Below are 20206 nucleotides of genomic sequence, written 5' to 3'. Positions count from 1 at the left end.
GGTGCCTCTACTAACGCCTAAGATTTCAATCACCATGAACTTGTGATTCTTATAACAAATGAGCATCAGCTCTGACATGAGAAGATTATGAAGGCACAGTGCATCTCAGCAGAGCAGCACAATTGTTATCTGGGTGGGGTGCAGTAGATGTGGAAAAACAGCGCTTTCCCAAGGCACAGACTCTTTATTGCATGAAATAATTGGGATTTTGCATTGAATCCTTCATATCAATACAATATTCCTGATATAATTATCAGGATTGAAAGATAAATGCAGCCCTGCAACACTGAAAGGAAGTATTGTGCATAGAGAGTTACTATCTACCAGTGTAGTTGTTTAAAGTAATAATTCCTGTTACTGTTCCAGTACACACTAGGAAAATACCATTTGTACTGTACACGTGTATCCATTTTGGGAAGCATTTCTGCCAGTGGTGTATGTACTTCAGGACACAAAATTCCAATCCCAATTTCAAATACCAAACACATTCACACATAGAAACCTGCGTAGCTCAATGAGATCTCGACACCTGATTATTTGCTTTCTGAGAATATTATCAATCCTGTATCTCTGCTACAATGCCAGATTTTTTGCTCAGCTTTTCCTTCTTTTCATTTTTGTTGGGCTGGTGCATGGCTGCTGCCCACTGCTCTGGATGTGGCTTAATTTTGGCCACAATACCGTTCTTGCCCCCCTGCAGTTGGCAATGCAAAACTCAATTAGAGATGAAGAGGGCACTATTACTCTAAGCAGCCTGACTCAGAGACTGGGCAGGAAAAAAAACACAAAAGGCAAATGTTTGGTACTAACACTGTATGAAGTCCCAAGGAGATTTGAACAGGAGCAGCAGAGGAGTTACAGTTTCCTTTGTTCTGTTAAAAGGAAAAAGGAAACACATCAGGAAACCAGACTGTGGAGCACAGGAAGTCTCACTTTGGCTGATAAAAAGGAACTGATGTGAGGTTGGTTCAGATGCAGTTATAAGTCAATCAAGTTGGAACAACAAGAAGAGCTATTCAGAAGAAACCAGAGAGCCAAACTCTGCATTTAGCCGTAGTAATGGTGTTTTAACCTCTTCTAATCTCTTCCTTATCTTCTTTTTTTTAAAAGAGAGCTGCTATAAAAATGTTGAAATAAGAATTTTCTCATCACACAGAACTCGGTTTCCTGAACTCACCACACCCTCCAGTGACCCCACCATACTTTACTCCAGTTTCTTTTTTTCACTCATCGGTCAACTTAAAAAACTGTATTCTTGCTGATTTATCTCCTTCGCTCAGATCTAAACCAGTATTAGTTAAGAAGAGCAGGTTTTTTGCTGAGTGCGAAATCAGCAAATGACTAATTAAATGCTTTCCTTCTTGTTATTTTCGGCCCCCGTGCAAGACTGACAAGCACGAGCCAAGGTACTAACGTTCAGTTCCTGGATGTGCAGCTTTGTCACCTTGCAAAGGGAGATATTATTCTTTTTTGCTTCTAATTGCCTCTTGCTCATTTGCAGCGCTATTGTCCATCTGGGTTACTCTGAGTTAATCTATGCTGGAAGAGCACCATAGTAAATTTTTCTATATCCATGGTATTCACTACAGGAGCCTCTACTGAGCTACAAATGAAGATACAAGGTCATTTTTTTTTTTTCACAGCATCTTACCAACACTGAGAAGCAAAGGCAAGATGCTTGTGGGATTTAGCTTTACCCTTCCCATCTAGTTCCAGAGAGAGTTGTGTGTTCAATGCTACTTAACCAGTTCTGTGAATTTTAATCGACAACATGTTTACATGTAGAATCAAAATACTTCATTAATCACCTAGAAAGCAGCCTTGTTTTCGGGAGAACAGTTGCCTTAAAAGCTAATGAGAACTGCAGACTGTCAATACCTTTACAAGTCAAACTGGGTGCTCAGTTAAACAAATATGCTCTCGCCTGCCTCTTTTTAGGACTGATCCATACTGATGGATCCTTTCACATAATCATTTTCAAGTTTTAACTCTGGCACTATTGTCCCTCAATAAACAGAAAGCTTATTGGAACATACATAAATGTCTTCAGTAACATAGGTCCTTTTGTTTAGGTCTTACAGCAAAAGGAAAATCTTTTGGTAGTGGAGGTGGGGGAGGAGGGAAGTAACGTTTGTGGCTTTACTACAAGAGACGGGTTTCTAGATCAATATTACTAGCTGTGTAGATATGCATCGGTAATAATACGGCCTGGGTAATGAGAGAAAGAGAGGAAATAAGCAGTAGGTACATTCACAGTTTGAAGACTTTTATATTTGGAAGTCAGTAGAATAAATTGTCCTGTACCATACATTGCTGTTTGTACCAGCATAATTTAGGTTGGTGCTGGTGTCTGGTGTCTGTGATGATGCAGCAATAATGTTAGCAATGATAGGTCCACCATCAAGCAAATTATTCCCTAAAAGAGGCTGAAAACCTCCTTTAGTTCTTATTTTCATAAACAGCTACAAATATGTACTCATAGCCTCACAAAAAAGCATTTGTTCATTCAGAAGTTGTTCTGAGGCACCACTCATGGAACTGATAGAACTCTATAAGCCAAGAAGTGCATCCAGAGAGCCCTGTTTACACACACTGGCGTACACACCAACGCATTATGCTCATGTGTTCATGCGTGCATGAAAGCAGGAGAGGCATAGACACTGGAAAGAGATCTGTTGTCCCATTCAGAGTGAAAGATCTGAAAGAGAATTTTACATTTGAGATGAAAAGCTGGTTTCAGACTAAGTTGTAGAGCTAAGCTTAAGATGTTAGACCCATCTCTTCTAGGCAAGCCACGCATGCATTCATGCTTGCTCTAGTATTGATACCACGCTTCTGTGTCTGGAGGTGTCTAGCAAACCCACAGATATCTGCAAATCTGAAGTTACTGCTCTCTTGGCTCCTTTAATTTTCCTGACTCAAGCAGAACGAGAAACTTTCTTTTTTCAAAGGCAAAAAATAAAAATAAAAAATAGGGTGTTGTGTAAGAATATCATGTACTGATGTTTTATGGTGAGAAAAAGTATGGAAGGTGTCCCATGTCATGAGGTTATATGTTCATAAATTCAAGGCCTGTTGTGATGTGAATTGAAATTAGGAGGAAGGCTTTCTGGAAAGGCAGAAGAGACCCAAAGAGAAAAGTTTCTGCAAAAATTGCTATAAATTTCCTTCTCCCAGCATGCCTCTCTTTATCAGCATGTCATCTCAGGCCTTACTTTAGTGAGGTGTGAAGTGTGACCTTACTCATTGCTCCTTTTAATTTCTGTCCTTTTCTCATAACATTCTAATGAAGAGTTCTACTCTTACACACTGACTCTAGCAAAATTCTGCTGGGAAGAATGCTGCAAGGAGTCACAAAAGTTGGGCCTGCCCCCATCTTACAGCAAGATTATCATAAAATTAAAATAAATAACTAAAATAAAAGCATGAAATCCTCAAGACACGCATGCTACTACTCAAAGTGACCACATCCTGTTAGGGTGAAATCCACAGTGGTGCAGAGAAACTATACAATGCTCTCAGCACCTCTTTAAAGCCTCAGAGTGAAACCCCAAGTGCCTAAAATCTAAGCAGTTGTGCTGTTTTGGTGTGTATTAGGTTTGTTTCGGGCTTATCTTCCTTCCCAGTGCAGGAATAATTCTAATAAAGCTGAACTGCTCCATTTACAGAGCCTGGAAAGGTATTCCCTTTGTTTTACTTGTGAACAGGAGGTAGCATGGTTCACCTCGAGCTGACAGCACCCAGTGCTGAGCCAGGAGGGTGGGTGCATGGTAGACATTCTGCAATATATGCCACTAAAACAGCTACTGGGGTACCAGCCAACAAGGAATGTAAGTCTTGGAAATTTCAGAGGGTTTTGTTCAAAACTGCTTTTATGGGGCAGCAACGTGAAAATATGAGCAAACATCTGCGTGGGGTGTTTTTGTACTGGAGAGTAAGACTCTTGTCCTACGAGTCAATGCCTTCTTGCCAGGAAAGGCCATCTCTAAAAGGCCAAAGTAAGGGCAGTTTAAAAATGGCAAAACAGACGTTTAAACTAGCTCAAAAAAAGAAACATGTTCTTAGTTTGAGATCTTGATGGCCAAGTTTCAGGATGAGGGTGAATGAGCGAACGCCTACAGTTCACAAATGACAAGAAACAGTGATTGCAATAAGAAATCCTACCCCGCCCTTTGCTATAGCAACACCAGCATACAAGTTGTCTTCTCATGGAAAGAAAAAGAGACAAGTATGGTTGTCATCTACTTGGTAATGCAACATTTTCATTGAATGTCCCTCACATGGTCTCTCTCTTATTTCCAGAGCATGAGCATGAAGATATTTTCGCAGAATGAAAGCAGCAGTTACATAAACTGTGCTTTTCTTAATTAACAGTCAGGCCTTGGCAAGTGTAGTTACTTTAATAATCCACATGTAAATTGGAACTGAAATTATTAAACCAGCTTGAAACCACACTATTTGTTATTGTGAGGAAGTCCACGAGTGGGCATCTTGTTGACATTAGTTGTACTCTTTTTGATTTAATTTGAGGCAATGAAACCAAAATTCCCAAAACACAATGTAAGTGAAGCCAAAGCAAGATGTTAACCCCAAGAAGATGTGGTTTGTAAGATCTGGAGGCATTCAATAAAAATATTATAGATTATTTAAAATTAATCCTAACATAGACTGTCATCGGTTTCTTTGGCTCCTAATCATCTTCTGCAACTGTTGCTCACAGAACGTGGAGCAATATGATGATGAAGATGTGTTAATAAAGATTAAGGTTTGCTGTACTTCTTACTGCATAGAAGGCCTCAAAGCATCGCTGTAGAGGTCACCTTTCAATCCAGCCACTCCAACTGACATGTCTATAATTCCCCTCACAATAAATCAGTATTTTTGAAGAAATAAAGGTACACTCTACACCTGGTGTAGAATACAGTACAGAATACATCGTGTTTGACAATCAATGGTGTGTGATAAGGAAAGATGACCTGCAGTCCTGAGCTCATCCCATAATATCTCTGTGTTTGTATGGCGTTCCCTAACTTTGAGTTAAAGAACCCCAGCAGCTTCAATTCACACCTCCACATGTGTACACACAGGATATAAATATAGACCAGGATGGTCTAAACCACATTTATTCTTCGACTTGCCATTTCCCTGGGAGCGCACAGTTCTAAACATGCAAGACACCATGTATCTATGTATTACAAAGTTAGTCTGCAACTGGGTAGATTTATGGTTAAATTATTCAGTGTATGAAGAAACAGTTACCAGAAAGTCTGTTGTCAAGGCTTTTCCTAAATGGCATGAAAAGATTTAGAGGAAAGTGCAGGCTCAACACTGAGGTTGCAGGGTGAATTGATAGGTTTTGTAGTACTGGGATACACTGGTTCAAGCGTGTGGTCTTTGACCCAATTAAAGCAATTAGCCTGTGGAATAGTTTTACACAGACTTGAAAAAGCATTGTCACTTGTCTTGTTTACAGTGCTCAAGAATACACCTGGAACACGCACCCCTCTAACATTTCTAATCTGAGCTGCATAGCATTGCCTGCAACACAGACAGGAATCATTCAGTGTTTACGGAGCAAAGTGCTTCTTGACCACGCTTCTTAACCACAAATTTCATCTAGTCCCTCATTGTGCTCTAAATAATGAAAAAACTTTTTCTTCTGTTTTTTCTTGCCAGTCATCCATCTGCTTCTTTTCTGACATACCACTTCCCAAACCAAACGCACTGATTTGGGAGAAAACAATGTGTGCATCCTTCAGGATGGCAAACCTAAGGATATGGTTGCTTTTAGAATGCTTTCTCCTGGGTACAGCACAGGTTTGCTTTACTATGTCCTAGAATTTAGAAGATCTACCCTGAAGCACAGGTTATATATAGAGCACAGCATATTAAAAACATTTAAGCATCTCAAGCCACATCCTCTCTCATTGCCCTTCACCTGAGACAAGTCATGCAGGGTGGCCTAACCCCTTCCTTTCAGTGGTAAACTGCAGCAAATCTGCCAGTGCATGGCTCTGATGCTCCTTGAGAACCCACTCAATTCTCCACAGTAAGAAAATTTGCAATAAATCACCTATAACCCTGAGAACACTACAGGAGCTCTCAATCACTTGTGCAAGTGCCTGGTACAAAGAAGGGGTCAGTTATAGGAAGAAGTCAGCAGGAGACATGGATCTGCAGCAAGTTGCTGATGATCTTAGAATTGCTCAGTAAGAGGAGCCCAGCTGAGGCTCTGGTCTACCAGTATCCCATATCTCTCAGCTCAGCCAAATTCTTTCTGGACTACAAGTGAAGCAGGAAAATATAACACAAGGCTGCAAAGCAGATCCAGGAGCTGGGGCAGTGACCCAGGACCTGGCTGAGTTCCTCCTTTTGCCACAGCCTCCCCAGTGTGACCGCAGGCCGAGCTGCTAAGAGTTACAGTTCCTCATCCCCAAAGCCAGGGCAGGGGGTGACAGCAATAGGATTGCAGCATAGGGGGAGTGGGCAGAGGAGGAGATCCCAGAGGCACCATGGGCTGTGTGGGACAGGGGAATAATTCAGCACCTTTCAGAGCATGGTGCTGAGGGTCTGTGAAGAAAAGCAAGTCCATGTGTGCACTGCAGCAAAGGTACAGATGGGAAATTTCTGCACTTTCACTGTACAGTATTTTAGGGCTCCACAAATCAAAGAATGTTGGGGAGCACTAAACATATCCTGAATGAGGTCCAGGTTACTTTTGCTACAGACCTGAAGAGGTGGTAGGGAAGATGTGCATTATTCCTTCCATACCTCCCAAATGTTGTGCTTTCAACGCTCCTGCTTTTTCTCTTCCTTTCTGACATTTCCCCTTTTGTTCCCTCTGTCTTTCCTCTTTCCATTTTCTCTTCCTGCCCATCTCCTTCCCTCCTCACTTCACTTGAGACCCTTCCAAACACTGCACTTGTCACAAGCTGCAACGTGAGGGAGAAAGTTTCAGTTCCTGCCAGTTTGCAGCTTCTTTCTCCCCAGGTCAGCAGAAAAAGAAAAAAGAAAAAAAAAAAAAAAGAAAAAAAAAGAAAAAAAAAAGAGAAAAAAATAGAAAAAAGAGAGAGAGAGAGAAAAAAAAGGCTTTTAAGAAGAGATCAACACCCCACCCAGGCGATAGGCATCTTTCGAAATCCTCCAACTCAAACACACCCACAGTGTCTCTCGCTTCAAGGTTGCTGTTTGAGCTACTTCTGTGCTGTAGTGCTCCCTCAAGAAGAGCCCGTAAGCATAACCCAAAGCATGAAAGCAAACCCGCTGCTGCCTGGCCCTGGGGAAACAGCATAAGACACCTCAAGGGACTCCGAGAAGGTTTGGTTTATCTTTGCAGAAGCTGAAGTTTTGATGAGGGTGAAAGGAGGGGGAACCATTCTCTAAGCCCCAGCAGCGTCCTCGCTTGCTCAAGGCCACCAGAGGTTGGTTATGTTCGTGGTTTTTTTGCCACACTCTTTGCTTCCCCTTCCCCTTGCCTCGCCCCAAGCCAGGGTGATGTTTCTCCTCCAAACCACCCAGTTCCTTGCTCCCACCAAAATTACTAGAGGAAACGCCTGGACGACCAGCAGAACCAGCAATGCATTTCAGACAGGACCAGGAGAGGAAATCAGAGCCGGCTGACACCTAGACGCCAGCGGCACACATCTGGGGCCAGCCCGGAGCCCCGCAGTCCCCAACCACCCCCTTTCCCTGCGGCCCCGAGCGGTGCGGAGCGATGGTCCGGCAGCTGTCACTGCTTTTCCTCCGCTGCCCCGAGCCGGGCACGTCCCCGGGGCTCGCCTCGACCCCCTCCGTCCCTCCTTGGGGGCAGGAAGGCTGCTGGCCCCGCACCGCCCCCGCCTGCGGAGCCCCGAGCCCCGGGAGGAGGCAGCGGAGGAGCGGGGCAGCCCGGCCATGGAGCCCCCCGTGCCGCGCCACTCTGCCGGGGGTCCCCGTCCCCTCCCGCCCCTTACCTTAATAGTGCCGTCCATCTAGAATAACTTCCAGCCGGTACCAGCAATATTCCACACATTGACCCGGTTTAGCCTGCAGCTGAAGCCTCCCGAAGTTTTTATCCGTCTCTCTTTCACTTTTCTTTCTGTCTTTCCAGGGATTTTACTTTCCTCTGCTTATCCCGTCGCCTTCTCTCTCCCTCTCCCTCCCTCGCTCTCTCTGTCGCTCTTTTTTTAACTTTGGTTGTTGCAGCAGAGCGAAAAAGAGACAGTTAACCGGATGAAACGTTTTTTTCTGCTAATTTTGGGAAGTGAAGTCACTCGAGGAGGAAACTTTCGTCTCTCCACTGGTCCTGCCTTCTTGATCAAAATATATATATTTTACATACAGGATATTTGCTCCATTTAGATAAGAAGGGGCAGAACAATAGCTACCTCTGTCAGCTCTTGTTTGTCGTAGTGCAGCCAGTCCAACGGAGACCTTGCCTTGCACCCCAGACCGTATTAGCGAGCCCTGTGTGTCATCCCACAGTTTAGTTTAACATGTTTTTTGCTTCTTTTTTTTTTTTTTTTTTCCCCTTTTGGCTGGAGCAGCTCTAGCCTGACTCACTGAATTTCCGCCTCTTCCCACAGATTTTTTTATTAATGCGTTTTCCAGTCATAGGCAAAAAAAGTAAGGGTAGAAAACCGTAAATACAACGCAGTTGGAGCATGGAGGGAGAGAAAGAAGCAAGAGGGAAAGAGGGAGAGGGAGAAAGGGAGAGAAAAAGAGAAAGAAAGAGAGAAAGAGAGAGAGAAAGAAAGAAAAAGTTAAGTCTGATGATCAAAATGTATTTAAACGTGCTGTGGCCCCGCTTCACGCCTGTCCCAGGCAGGGCTCCCAACAAGGAGTGTGAGACGGGTCCGGTCCCAGCAAGGAGGGAGCACTGAGTGCAATAATGCAGGGCAGACAAACGGCTCCAGTAATTAAACGCTCTGGAAGTTGGGCTGCTGGAAAGTGGAAGCTCTTTTCCACTGTCACCCCTACATCCTTCACTCCCAGTCGTCTCAAGGGCTGAGATATCAGGCTCCCAAGCAAAGGTCCTAAGCCCAATGGCAATACATCCATTGCACTCCGGGGGCTGGGAGCACCTTTCCCAGCCTCCCCTCCCCGCTCAACCTTATTGCAAAGCTGTTAAAATCCCACTCAGACGGGAAAAAAATCATACAATACAAACTTTAAAAAAGGCAAAAATTTACAGTAATTGACAGATCAGCTGAAGTTTTGTGTCAATACAGGCACTGAAGTAAAACCAAATCAAACACCAGCCTTTAAATCCCGCTTTCGACCTGTTGGGTCCCTGACGTGCAACTCTGTCTTTCATTCAAACGGGAGCGATCGCTCCAAAAGAAACGCGTTTTCCTTTTTCCGGGCAAGGCTGAAAGCCTCCGAAGGAACCGAGGGAAGGAGACAATACGCGCCTGTCCAGCTCCACTTCCCACCCCCTCCCCTTACAAAAATAACAGGCAACCACCAGCGGAACACATCGTGCAACGCTCCGGGCGTCCTGTATCCCCCACTTCTGCAAACTATTGCAGCCCGAGGAGAAGAGCCAAGAAAGAAAGTGTGGAGGCAGGAGGACTCTCCTGAACGTCAGATCTCTCGGTGGAGGGCATTACCTTGTCCAGTGCCAGCTGTGTCCAGTCTTTTTGTTTCCCCTGTCTTTAGTCCAACCACGGGGGGCAGGGGGGTGGGGGATCAAAATATATCCAACGTTATTCTGCACCCGCCCCTTCCAAAAGGGAAATGCAATAATGCCACTAGTGTTTCTACTCGCCTGCTGCAGAGATGCCTTATTAATACTTTATTTCTCCAAGCCCGAAGCTGGCAGGAGTGAGCTGTAGATTCCTCTTGCCCCTCCCTCCCCCCCTCCCCCCTCCTCTGAAATTAGTCTCATCAATTCAGCTACAATTTGGGAGTTCAGATGCAGACACGGGACTGAACGTGACCAGACCTGAAGCTTTGCCTTGCCGCTTACCGGCGACTGAGGCCGCCTGCAAGCAGGAGGTGAAGGCGGAGGGGCAGAGGGGACAGCCCGGCCGCCCCCCACCCCCGTCCTCCTCTGTCTGCTTTACAATCCAGGGGGCTGCGCTGGGGTCCCCGGAGAGCAGCACATCTGGATGCTGCTAGCGGGGTCAGGTCCCCCCTTGCCTAGGGCCACAAGAACTGGAGTTCAATTAAAAGAAATCGCAGTTAACCCTTTGCTTGCCTCATTACTCTTTTTGTCTTTCCCTCCCTCCCTTCCACCCCTCCAGCTACGCTCTTCTCCACTCCCCCTTTAGCCTTACCGCATGGCTGCTGCAACCAGAAAAGCCAGAGGTTAAAGGGAAGAGTGAAACGCATCCTTTCAAAACCCAAATGGTTTCCTCTCTAGACAACACTCTCCACCAGCCCCGAAAAACAGCAGAACTGGGGTGTGCGGGAGGGATCGTGACCGCGAAAGGAAGGGGGGAAATACCGTGGAAGGAGCCTCTTTCATCCACGGACCCCACGGAGCTCAAGGCTTCACCGAGAAATCACCTGAAAACGCAGCCAGAGTGTTGAAGAGGAGTCCTACGTGTCCAAAACGCCAGGCTGCTGAGGTGAACCAGCCCAGTAGCTCCCCAGTGCTCCCAAAGACAGGCAGATGTCAAGCATCCCCCTTCTACCACCTAGAGATAATTGAGGAGCACGACTCCGCATTTTATTGCCTGAAGGGCACCGTGACACTCAGGGGCTTATTTTGCATGTCTGAGAACGATTCAAAATGCAGCACGTTCGGGTCATCCAGGTTGGACCCATCAGATAAGATAACGAGCGAAGTTGCTAACCATTGTAACACTCAAGCTGAACGATCTACTCTTTTCCTCCCAAACAACATTTAAAACACAAATAAATAAATAAATGTAAGAATCCCTCGAAGTTATCTCAGACTTTAGGCAGCGATGCGCTGGGTCTGCTCCGCTCTTGGATGCGTATGTACATCCAGTAAAGGAATGACGGTCCGTTTAATGTGGTTACCACCAGACATCTGGGAAATCATTTGATCTTGGCAACCATGGAAGATTTCAGATGCTTGCATTGGGGCAGGCTGGTAGAAATCAGTTGCTCCTCGATTATTGTTTTTTTAACTGCATTTATGAATGAAACGAAATTCTCGTCCGATGGTTTTAATTGTTTCAATATCGATCTCAAGTGCTTGGCGTGTCCCCACCTCCTCCGTTCGTCCTTACAATTGAGCTACATAGACTGAAGCCGCACACAGGGATAAAGATGCTGGTTTGGTGTAGGAGGACACACTGGGGGCAGAACGAGACTATCTCACATCCAGTAAGAAAGGAGTAACTCCTGCGTGCAGTCCGATGCCAGCCCTTCTCGGGAGAACGTAACCTCAAAGATACGGCTCCCTGATTCACTCGAGATTAGAGAGTCATCATTTAACAATTAAAACCGTCTAATTATTCCGTAGGAGGAATAAACATAATGAAAATCTTCTCGGGCCTCAGCTGCAGGATGGAAACACTCTTTTCGGATCCCACTTTAAACTAATTGGGCAAAGCTCTGCTTTGCAGTGAAAGCAACAGAGAGGGTGCAGTTGAGTTTTCTAGCGTCTCTAGCAGAGTTTTCTAGGTCCCTCCTGGTCCACAGGAACAACCCATAGGATTTGGGAACTTGAACCCGGAAAGTTACTCACTGCTAATCAGCGCTAAGTAAAACATAATGTCTTAAAAGTAGCGTGGAGAAGATGCAGCAGCTTTGAAGCTGCGTTGCAATTAGGCGGAGAGTGGGCAAGCAGCGTCCTGGCCGGTTTTATTTGAGCTCCATGTCCCAATAAAACAGCCCCCACCCCCCTTCCCTCCCCAATCCCGCAATTATTGAAAAGCTGAGCAAAAAAACAAAAATACCGAAGGCCAAAAAAACAGACGGCAGTGCACTAGCTCCAAAGGTCTGGCCCCTCGCTTGAGGCCATAATTAATTTGAGATTTATTTTTATTGGAGAACCCAGTCTCGTCTGACCTTAGCCAAACAAGACTTCAGCTAGACCCTTGATGCGCTTGAATGGAACAGAATATTTCTCTCTAACTTCTCTTCAGGCATCTGTGCCTGCTTTGAATTTGTTCCTCAGACTTCATATATTTGGAGATTTGCAGGAAAGATTTTAAGCATTTTTCCCCTTCAGCATTCACTTTCTCTTCCCGTTTTGCTCCCTTTTCTTGCCACGTTGGGTTGGAAACGCATATGGAAGGCTGGAATACAAAATCCTCTGGTTCCAGCATATTGGTGGGGGTTGTTTTTCTGTAAATCGTAGGGAAAAAAACGGAGCCATTAGAGGGTCGCAGAGCTGGGGAGGATTGGGCTGTTTAAATGCTGGTATCCGGAGGGTCCGAGTCACCCAGTGCAAAATCTTGTCCCCTGTGCCCGAGTGTGGTTCACTTTAGAAAGCCTCAGAATGCCACATTTCCAGGAGAAACGACGTTTTTTCTACAATTTCTACTGAAATCCAAACAATATCTTGAAAGTAAAGAGGGGGGAGAAGCAATGCCAGCCCTGACCCACGCAGTGCTTGACTTCAGCACGGGTAAAAACCAGGCAGGATTTGTTGGGCACCAGGAAATGGAAGGGGATTTTGTCTCTTTGAAACAGAGAAGCGGCTGCAAACAGGAGCTAAATCCTTAAGCAGCAAGTTGTCGGGATGCGCTGTTGAAGTCTAACAACGGCGTTTCTGCCTCAAAATGAGAACGATTCTGTGCATACACAGATCAACCATCACTCTGTGTGACTGTGAAGTGGGAATTGATGGAAGCCCATACCCACAACTGCCCACCCTGCCCTGTCGGCAAAGCCCCCGTTCTCTGGGGATCCTGATGGTGTCCTCCCGAGCCCAGGTGCGAGGACCAGAAATTCTGCGGGACTCCGTGAATTGCAGAGGAGGAAAAAAAGAAAAAGAAAGAAGAAAGACAGGACTGGGTAAGGGTGGCCTCGGAAGGAACAACTTTACATTAACTCCAAGAAAATAAAGTCCATAAAGTCTGATTTTCCCCTTGTTTCCAGCATCCGTGTGTCTTTGAGCGTCTGTGGGATGCAGCCAGGCTAATAATCCCTCGGTGGGCTCCTTAGGTATCCTCTCTGTCTCAAGATTTCTGTTGAAAAATAACAATCATAATAATAAATAGCCAGATATTCTTTCCACACAATCTGTGCCCGGAGCAGCCTCTGGCTGCTGTTGTTTCATTGGGAGAGAAAATGTCCGTGCCAGGTTCACCAGTAGCCTTCGCATTGCCCTCTCCAAAGAAAATCCCACTGTTTTGTCCTTCAAGAGAAAAAAAAAAATAATAAAAAAAATATCTCTTCAGGGCTTCTGTAAACTTTCCAGGCAGAGGGAAAGCAAGAACAAACCAAATATTGTTTCCAGCCACCCAGACTATTTTGCCTCCATGAATATGCTTCTTTGTACGGTACCACAAACATTATGGCTGCATGAAATCCATTTTTAAAGCGAGAAGTCCTGCACTAGCACGATGGATCCTTCTTCCCATCTCAGGGAGCCGAGTGAAAGTCCATCTTCGTGTCCGTTCAGAGGTCTGGCCTGGAGAACATTTCCTGCACTAGTCAGCCCAGGGGAATCCTATGTCTTAAGGTTGGGCACCCCAGGGGAAATCATCCGTAGTGAGGTTCTACTTGGAAGGAGAAGGCAGGAGTCCTCAGCGCAACTGGAAAGCAGAACACGACCCGGCGATGCTGTGGTGTTGTGGCTCTATAGACAAGGGCGTCTTCCCAGGCTAAAAGGGCGAGAACTGCGATCCCCCCACTGCAACAACACTTCACAGATACTTAGGACTAGAAGAGACCATTAACGCCCTCTTCTTGCACTTCACTTTCAAGCTCTCGCCTCCAATGCTGGTACCCGAAGCGGCCTAAGGAGCGCATCTCGGCTGGATGCTGCCGGAGGGCTGAAGAAAAACGCTGGAGAAGAGAATCACGGAATCATAGGGTTTGAAAGGAACCTATGGAGACCATCCAGTCCAAACCTCCGCTAAAGCAGACCTGCTAGAGTAGATTGCAGCACCGCGAAATGACTCCTGTATTGCCTTTACACACATAGCAGTGCACAGGCTGGTGATACAGAAGAGGAGTGAGGAGCAGTTTGTGGCAATGGTAATAATTAAAAATTCAGCATGCAAAGGTCATGTTGCTCTGTTTATAGTCCTAATGCTTTCCATATCCTTGCAGTCTGGATTCCAGTTCTGTCTTTTAAAATTTAATTTCCCAATTATATTACATGTTTCGTTCTCAAAGTCAAATACTCGTGTTTAGATGAGATTAGCACCCTCTGACATACAGTAAATTGTTAACTGCTATTAACTACTTGCAGATCAGTAAGTATCATAATGGTATAGAGAACAGAAATAATTCATCAAGAACATGGAAGAAATGAGTAAGGATCATAAATATTTTGTAATACTTAGGAATCTCTACTGCACTGCTGCATTAAGGCTCAGGCAAGGATGCACAAGAGAGAATGTGTGCTGTCATGAAGTTAAATAGGATCTTATAACAGTGCTTTAGGTGCAGATCTGTATGTCCTGAGATGTAAATCAAGGTTACAACACTGGCAAGTAAGTGTGACTCAACATAAACCACCTCTGTTAAAACAAACCATTTTAAAATTCAAAACCTCGACTTCCTCCCTCTCCAGTGTCCTACCCCACACTTTTGCATTTTGAAAAGCATGGTTAGGAAGCTGTGTGGCCTGAGGGTGATCACTGGCTGTTTTGTACCTCAGGGGTATGGCACCAAACTTGATGAGCTGCACTTCTGAACAAGGCAAAGGATAAACGCAATGCTTATATATATCATACATTCATTGAAGAGAACTTTCTGAACTTGGACGTTTGAACCCAGTCCTGCTTTTCTTCTGTGTGATGGAGGCACTATGCCATCAGCTGGGATTCCATGAAGGCCTCAAAAAGTAGAGTTCATCTTTGCCATAATTCAAACAGATGAAACTTCTGAAGAAGGAATGACATGAAGGGGGGGAAAAAAAGAAAAAGGAAAAAAGAGAGAGGAAGGTAGAGAGAAAGAATTCGAATTTAACTTCTTGCTATTTAAATGTCTCGCTAACCACAACTTGGTAAGTCCTCAAAGATGAGTGTAGATAAGCAGGAAAGAGAAAGCAAGAGAAAGCACTTCAGAGATGGAGAAATTGAAACAGAGAGTTGAAGCGCCTTACTTGGGAATACCAACACCAGAAGGGACTGGGTCAGTACACAGGATTCCTGACTATCCTGGATTGTGAGTCATTGCCATTTCTACAAACAAACCAGTCTCAGTAGCATCACTATGTGGGCCCTGAGTGCACTGACACTGTCATCAAACTCAGAGGGGCCAGATACTGACATAACCTGTGTGTTCAAGGCTCACATTCTCCGGCATTTAAGCGTATTCTTACTTCTAAGAGCAATTTTGTTGACCTCAAGGAGCTATGCAGGTACTTTTTTCCATCACTGGTACTGAACTGCTCAACTGAAAACTTTACAGTTCCATAGCAGATATCTCCTTTGCCTTTTAAAGGACTTCAGATCAGCCCTAAGAGCTTTCTTTCAAAACTCTGCTGGATTTTTAAGCACAGGAACAAATTATTTCCCCAGTGACACTGGTGTGAATGAAGCTTTACAGACAAAATACCAAAGACAAGGCTCTGCCCAAAATGATGGCAGCTGATGATGAAGGGCTGTAAGAAGAGGCAGAGTTCAGCATCACACAGCCCACTCATCCCACCACTGCTGAGACACTGAGTGGATGTCCAGCTGTAGGCGTTCTTCCTGGAGGATAACACACACAGTTATCTGAAGAGAGCTTTGTCCAAGCATGTTGCTTGCAGGATTATACATAATGAGAGGGCTATGTTGACACAGTTAAGGATTGACTCACTCAGTCCTGTTGGAATATTAAGTTATTTAGGCCTGGATCTTGGTTCCATTTAATTCAAAAGGAATCTTGCTACTAACTGCAGCAGCAGCAGCTGGATCTTGCCTCACAGTAAAAGGCAATGATACCATAATATAGGATGTCAAAGGGCCTTCATCTCTTCATTGTAAACAGAACACATCTAAGATCATTTCCCATACATAGGAACACCAAAGAGAAGTCAGTCCTAAAGCTGGGCACAGACTACATCATTTATTTCTTTACTTGAAAGTTTACTGAATCTGCTTTCTTGAGACTTTAATTTCATTTGTTATGCACGGAGTTTATATTCTTCCAGAATCTGGTCCAAAGCAATGTGAATCTAATAAGCAAAATTAAATCATTAGTGTACCCTGAAACACTGGTAGGGGATATCCATAGGGGGATATTAGCCCAATCTGGAATCTTGACCATTTCTGGTACAATTCCCTCTAGAAACCTCATCCAGAAAGATGCACAAGTTCATCCAACCAAGGAATGCAAGTAATTCTTTGTGACCTGGGATCCTTCCCACCAAGCTTGCATTTCCGATACTAATACCTCCAAAAAACTGCTGGCAAAATGATCTGTAGCCTTGGGATTCTACACAGAAATCATTCAGTGAATCACTTCCAATAAAGTGCATGCACATGAAAATCAAAATCGACACATGGATCACCGACTAAGGGAAAAGAAAAGAAAGAGACAGAGAAAATTCCTGTAATAAATTATTCATTACAAATTATCCACCCAGCTCTAGTTAACACCCTTCTGCAGTTCTTCAGCCTGGGAGAGAAGACATTTGTGTTTTAGATTTTCCCTAAGTGCTGTTGCATGCAGGGTTTGCCTTAAACGTGTAACCCAGATGTCCCAGGCATGGTTTATTTACATTCTTGGGAACTGTTGTGGTAAAAAAACTATATGATGTCAAATATAATATAGTGCTCAATTGAGTTATAAAGGGACAAGGCTGTGCCAGCTCTTCTTTGGAATTTGTTTTAATCTTATGAAAGAGCTACAAGTGGCACATGGAAATACATCCTTAGATTCACATTTTAATTTAAAAAAAAAATGTACATGCATTATTAATGTATAAATGCAAGTTCTAGTAGTCCATGGCAGTATCCATTACCAATAATACCAATTGAAGTCAATTTTCCTACAGAATTGTATGGAAGAATTGATTGAAGAAAACTGCAAGTGACACTATGAAAGAAATGCCAGTTTTACAAAGCACTGCCTGCTGTGACCATCCATTTCTTCAGTAACTGAAAGAGATGTTTTGTTTTAACACATTAAATACTTTTTCCCTTCCAAATCTGTTTAGAAACATACAATTCAAAACCGGAACTTTTCATATTGTCTTCATATTGAATTCAATGGCTGGTGTGGCAGGGGAAGTAGAGTGATACTAAATGAAGTTTAGCTTTAGTTCAGTGTTTAATGGTACCTAAGAAATCAGAAAATTGGAAGCCATACGATATCAGCAGCACACCACCATCATACTGGTTCCAGAGAAATAAGCCACTACTATCTGGCCATTAAGGACACCTCACAATAACAGTGGTTACAGTATAATCCACAAAGCCAACCATCATTGCATTATAGAAGACAAGAGAATCTTAACATACCATTACTCTCATGATTCAGCTTCAGACTCAGCATTGCCTGCTTCCAGAACTATAACTGCTATACCAGCCCCTTTCCCACTGAAGGTTTTGTTTTATTCCCAGCTAAGTTCATTGGGAATGGAAGACATTCAATCAACACAAACAATTGCAAATGTTTTGAAGGATTGTAATTTTTGACATTACCTGTTTAAAGATGCTGTCATGTCTTACCTTGACGTAAGACGAAGTGTCTGGTACAGTCTGAAACATCCTTACGTGTTTAGAAGATATTTTTAAAGGTCCTAAAATAGCTCTGAAATTAAAATAGAAAATAAAGCCTTATCTATCTATCTGTAAAGAAACAGAGCGCTGTTTACAAAGTAAGGCTAATAGTATTACTTAAAGAGAAGTCATCAGGCATTTAAGTGAAAGAAAGGACACAGATAAACGTCCACCGCAGTAACTAAATGTCAAGTATTAGACAGGACTTCACAAAGCAGGGCTTTGTTTCTATGTTTAACAACAGTTTGTTTGTTTTTGCATGTGGATTTTTTGCCCCCTCAGGAAAAGTGACTTCTTCACTTCTGGCGAGAGCAGAGGGAAACGTCTGACATTTGATTAACTGAATTTCTTAGCCAACAATTAAAAGCCATCTGAAATACTCATGTTTTCATGTCGAGACTAGTTAACCCTATTGACTTGTATCCAAGGGTTTCACTTGGCTGAACGAGGGGCAGTTGCCTTTCGTGGCTCATTGAAACCATGCCGAGCCATTAGCCTGCCGGCCTCTATTGATTTAAAGAACCTTTCTCACCAATAATAATTAAACAATAAATTTTAAACATAACGAACGGAAATATCATTCCACATAGCACTGAAAACCCAGAGATGTCAATCTCAGTCCTTCCATTTCGGAGAGCGCCGTTTCTCGAACACAGCCCTGCTTTATCTCAGCTTTGCATCAATGCAGTGCATCTGTTTTGCTGTATTTCTAAGACTTGATGATCTCCCGACGAACAGGTTTTTGCCTCTTCCCCTTTACCCCCCAAGTCATCGTCGCAGAGATCGACTACAACCGTGGAAAACGTAAAGCTACGTGGGAAAATGAATCTGTAATCACTGCAAGGTCTGACAACTTTCTCTACCCGTTTCACTCAGGATCTGCAATTCCCTTTGAACGAGCCGGAGAACGATTAGTTTGCTGTAATTAGTGGCTCGTTAAAAGCACGAATCCCCCCTTTTAGCGTGCAGCTCGAAGTGCTGCCGTCCTGCCGCTATTTTCCAGGGGGTGGCTCGGTGCTTCCAGGATTTACCACGGAAAACTACGGAATGAGAAACAGGCGCAGAGCGTTGCTGATGAGCGCGCAGTGCGGTGCGCCCTGCTCTGTGCGCAGCGCTGCGGAGAGGCTGCTGCTTTGGGAGAAGCAGAGGAAGGAGGAAAAAGGCAAACAGCCCAAAGACTCTGGAAAATAACAGTTCTCTATCTGCAAGCCGCCCCCCTTTTATTGATTTTTAAAGCATTTATTACGCGGCCAGCTGGCACAGAAGGGCAACTGATTATAAAATCGGCAATGTGTTTCTGATAAGTACAATTCTTTTTTTTTTTTCCTGTCGTCCTCCCTCCTAACACATTCCAGTTTCTTTTGCTTCTGAACTTGCAACGGGGGGTGGGGGTAGACAGAGTGGAGGGCAATTTTCCTTCGCCAGTAAATTTTCTAGGGTCAAGGATTCTCGTCTCAGTTTCCCCTGCTCCCCTCTTTTACCCCTCATCAGCGCTCCCCCACCCCCGCTCACCTCGTACAATTACGCGTGTTCGAATAAATAAATACATCTGCATATTTGGAACCAGCCTTAAGAAGTCTGCTGTGGATTATTTATCAATCGCCTTACCCTGCCAGCATCGGTAGAAACACAAAAGGGCCTCTTAAACTACTTTTAGATTCACCTCTTGCTTAGTCTTATTACTATTATTTAAATGACTCACCTTTGATACCCTCTCCCCTCAACCAGTGGCAGACCAGATTGTAAAGATCCAGGTTGAGACCAAAACCAAAACTCCCCACCAGCTGTGGGTTACTACCCTGCCGCTGCAGTTTTGCAAAGGAGAGATTAAACTTGTTAGATCCAAAGCAGCGCTGGAGTTAGTATTCCCAGCCCATCCAGACAGGCTGCATCAACCAGGCATTTCCTCAGGGGGCTTCTGCAGCGCTCGCAGCTCCAATACGTGCTTTCTTTCCCCTCTCTTCTGTGCCCTCTACTTTTCATTTGATTTCCGTTTTCCCCTTTATCAATATTTCAGTTGCTCCCCCAGATTAATCACGGCTATGTGACATCTTCGCCCGCTGAGCCTTGTCTGGAGCTACTCACGACTTTAAAGAAGGAGGAAAAAAAAAAAGGAAAGAAAAAAATCACAACTTTCTTAAAAAAAATATTGCTGAGGAGTCAAGCCGAAAAGAGACGCTGAGTGGAGCTCAAGTGCTACTTTAAATCCCCCTTTTAAATAAGGAAGTTTCAAATATCCGTTTTAAAATCATCGTTCCTTACTTTGAGCTTTTTCCCCCGGACTCTTACCTTGAAAACAGTTAACCCGTTTCCCTCTGAAGTAGAAGTGGAAATAGCACGGGCTGCATTCAGAGGGCTGTGCAGACCCACACGGCTGGAGGAGCGAGAAGGGACCATCTCCAGCCTATTCTGCACCC

The 20206-nt window shown here is 44.2% G+C and overlaps 1 protein-coding gene across 5 annotated transcripts in view; it reads right to left on the bottom strand.

Annotated features, from left to right (window-relative positions):
- The window catches only part of FLI1 (Fli-1 proto-oncogene, ETS transcription factor), an 81482-nt gene extending 61538 nt beyond the window's left edge, over positions 1-19944 (bottom strand). The window contains exons 1-2 of one of the 5 annotated variants that reach the window (XM_032449080.1): positions 19492-19944; positions 17712-17820 (exon numbers count right to left, since the gene is read on the bottom strand). In XM_032449080.1, coding sequence (XP_032304971.1) covers positions 17712-17777 — 66 coding nt within the window. In that variant the 5' untranslated portion in view covers positions 17778-17820; positions 19492-19944. The other 4 variants (XM_015884111.2, XM_015884114.2, XM_015884113.2 and 1 more) reach the window with 4 other exon arrangements.
- Between the last annotated feature and the right edge of the window lie 262 nt (positions 19945-20206).

The sequence above is a fragment of the Coturnix japonica genome, chromosome 24 (genome assembly GCF_001577835.2).
Source record: "Coturnix japonica isolate 7356 chromosome 24, Coturnix japonica 2.1, whole genome shotgun sequence".
In the NCBI taxonomy this organism is placed as follows: domain Eukaryota; kingdom Metazoa; phylum Chordata; class Aves; order Galliformes; family Phasianidae; genus Coturnix; species Coturnix japonica.
This window is presented reverse-complemented; position numbering and strand designations above follow the sequence as displayed.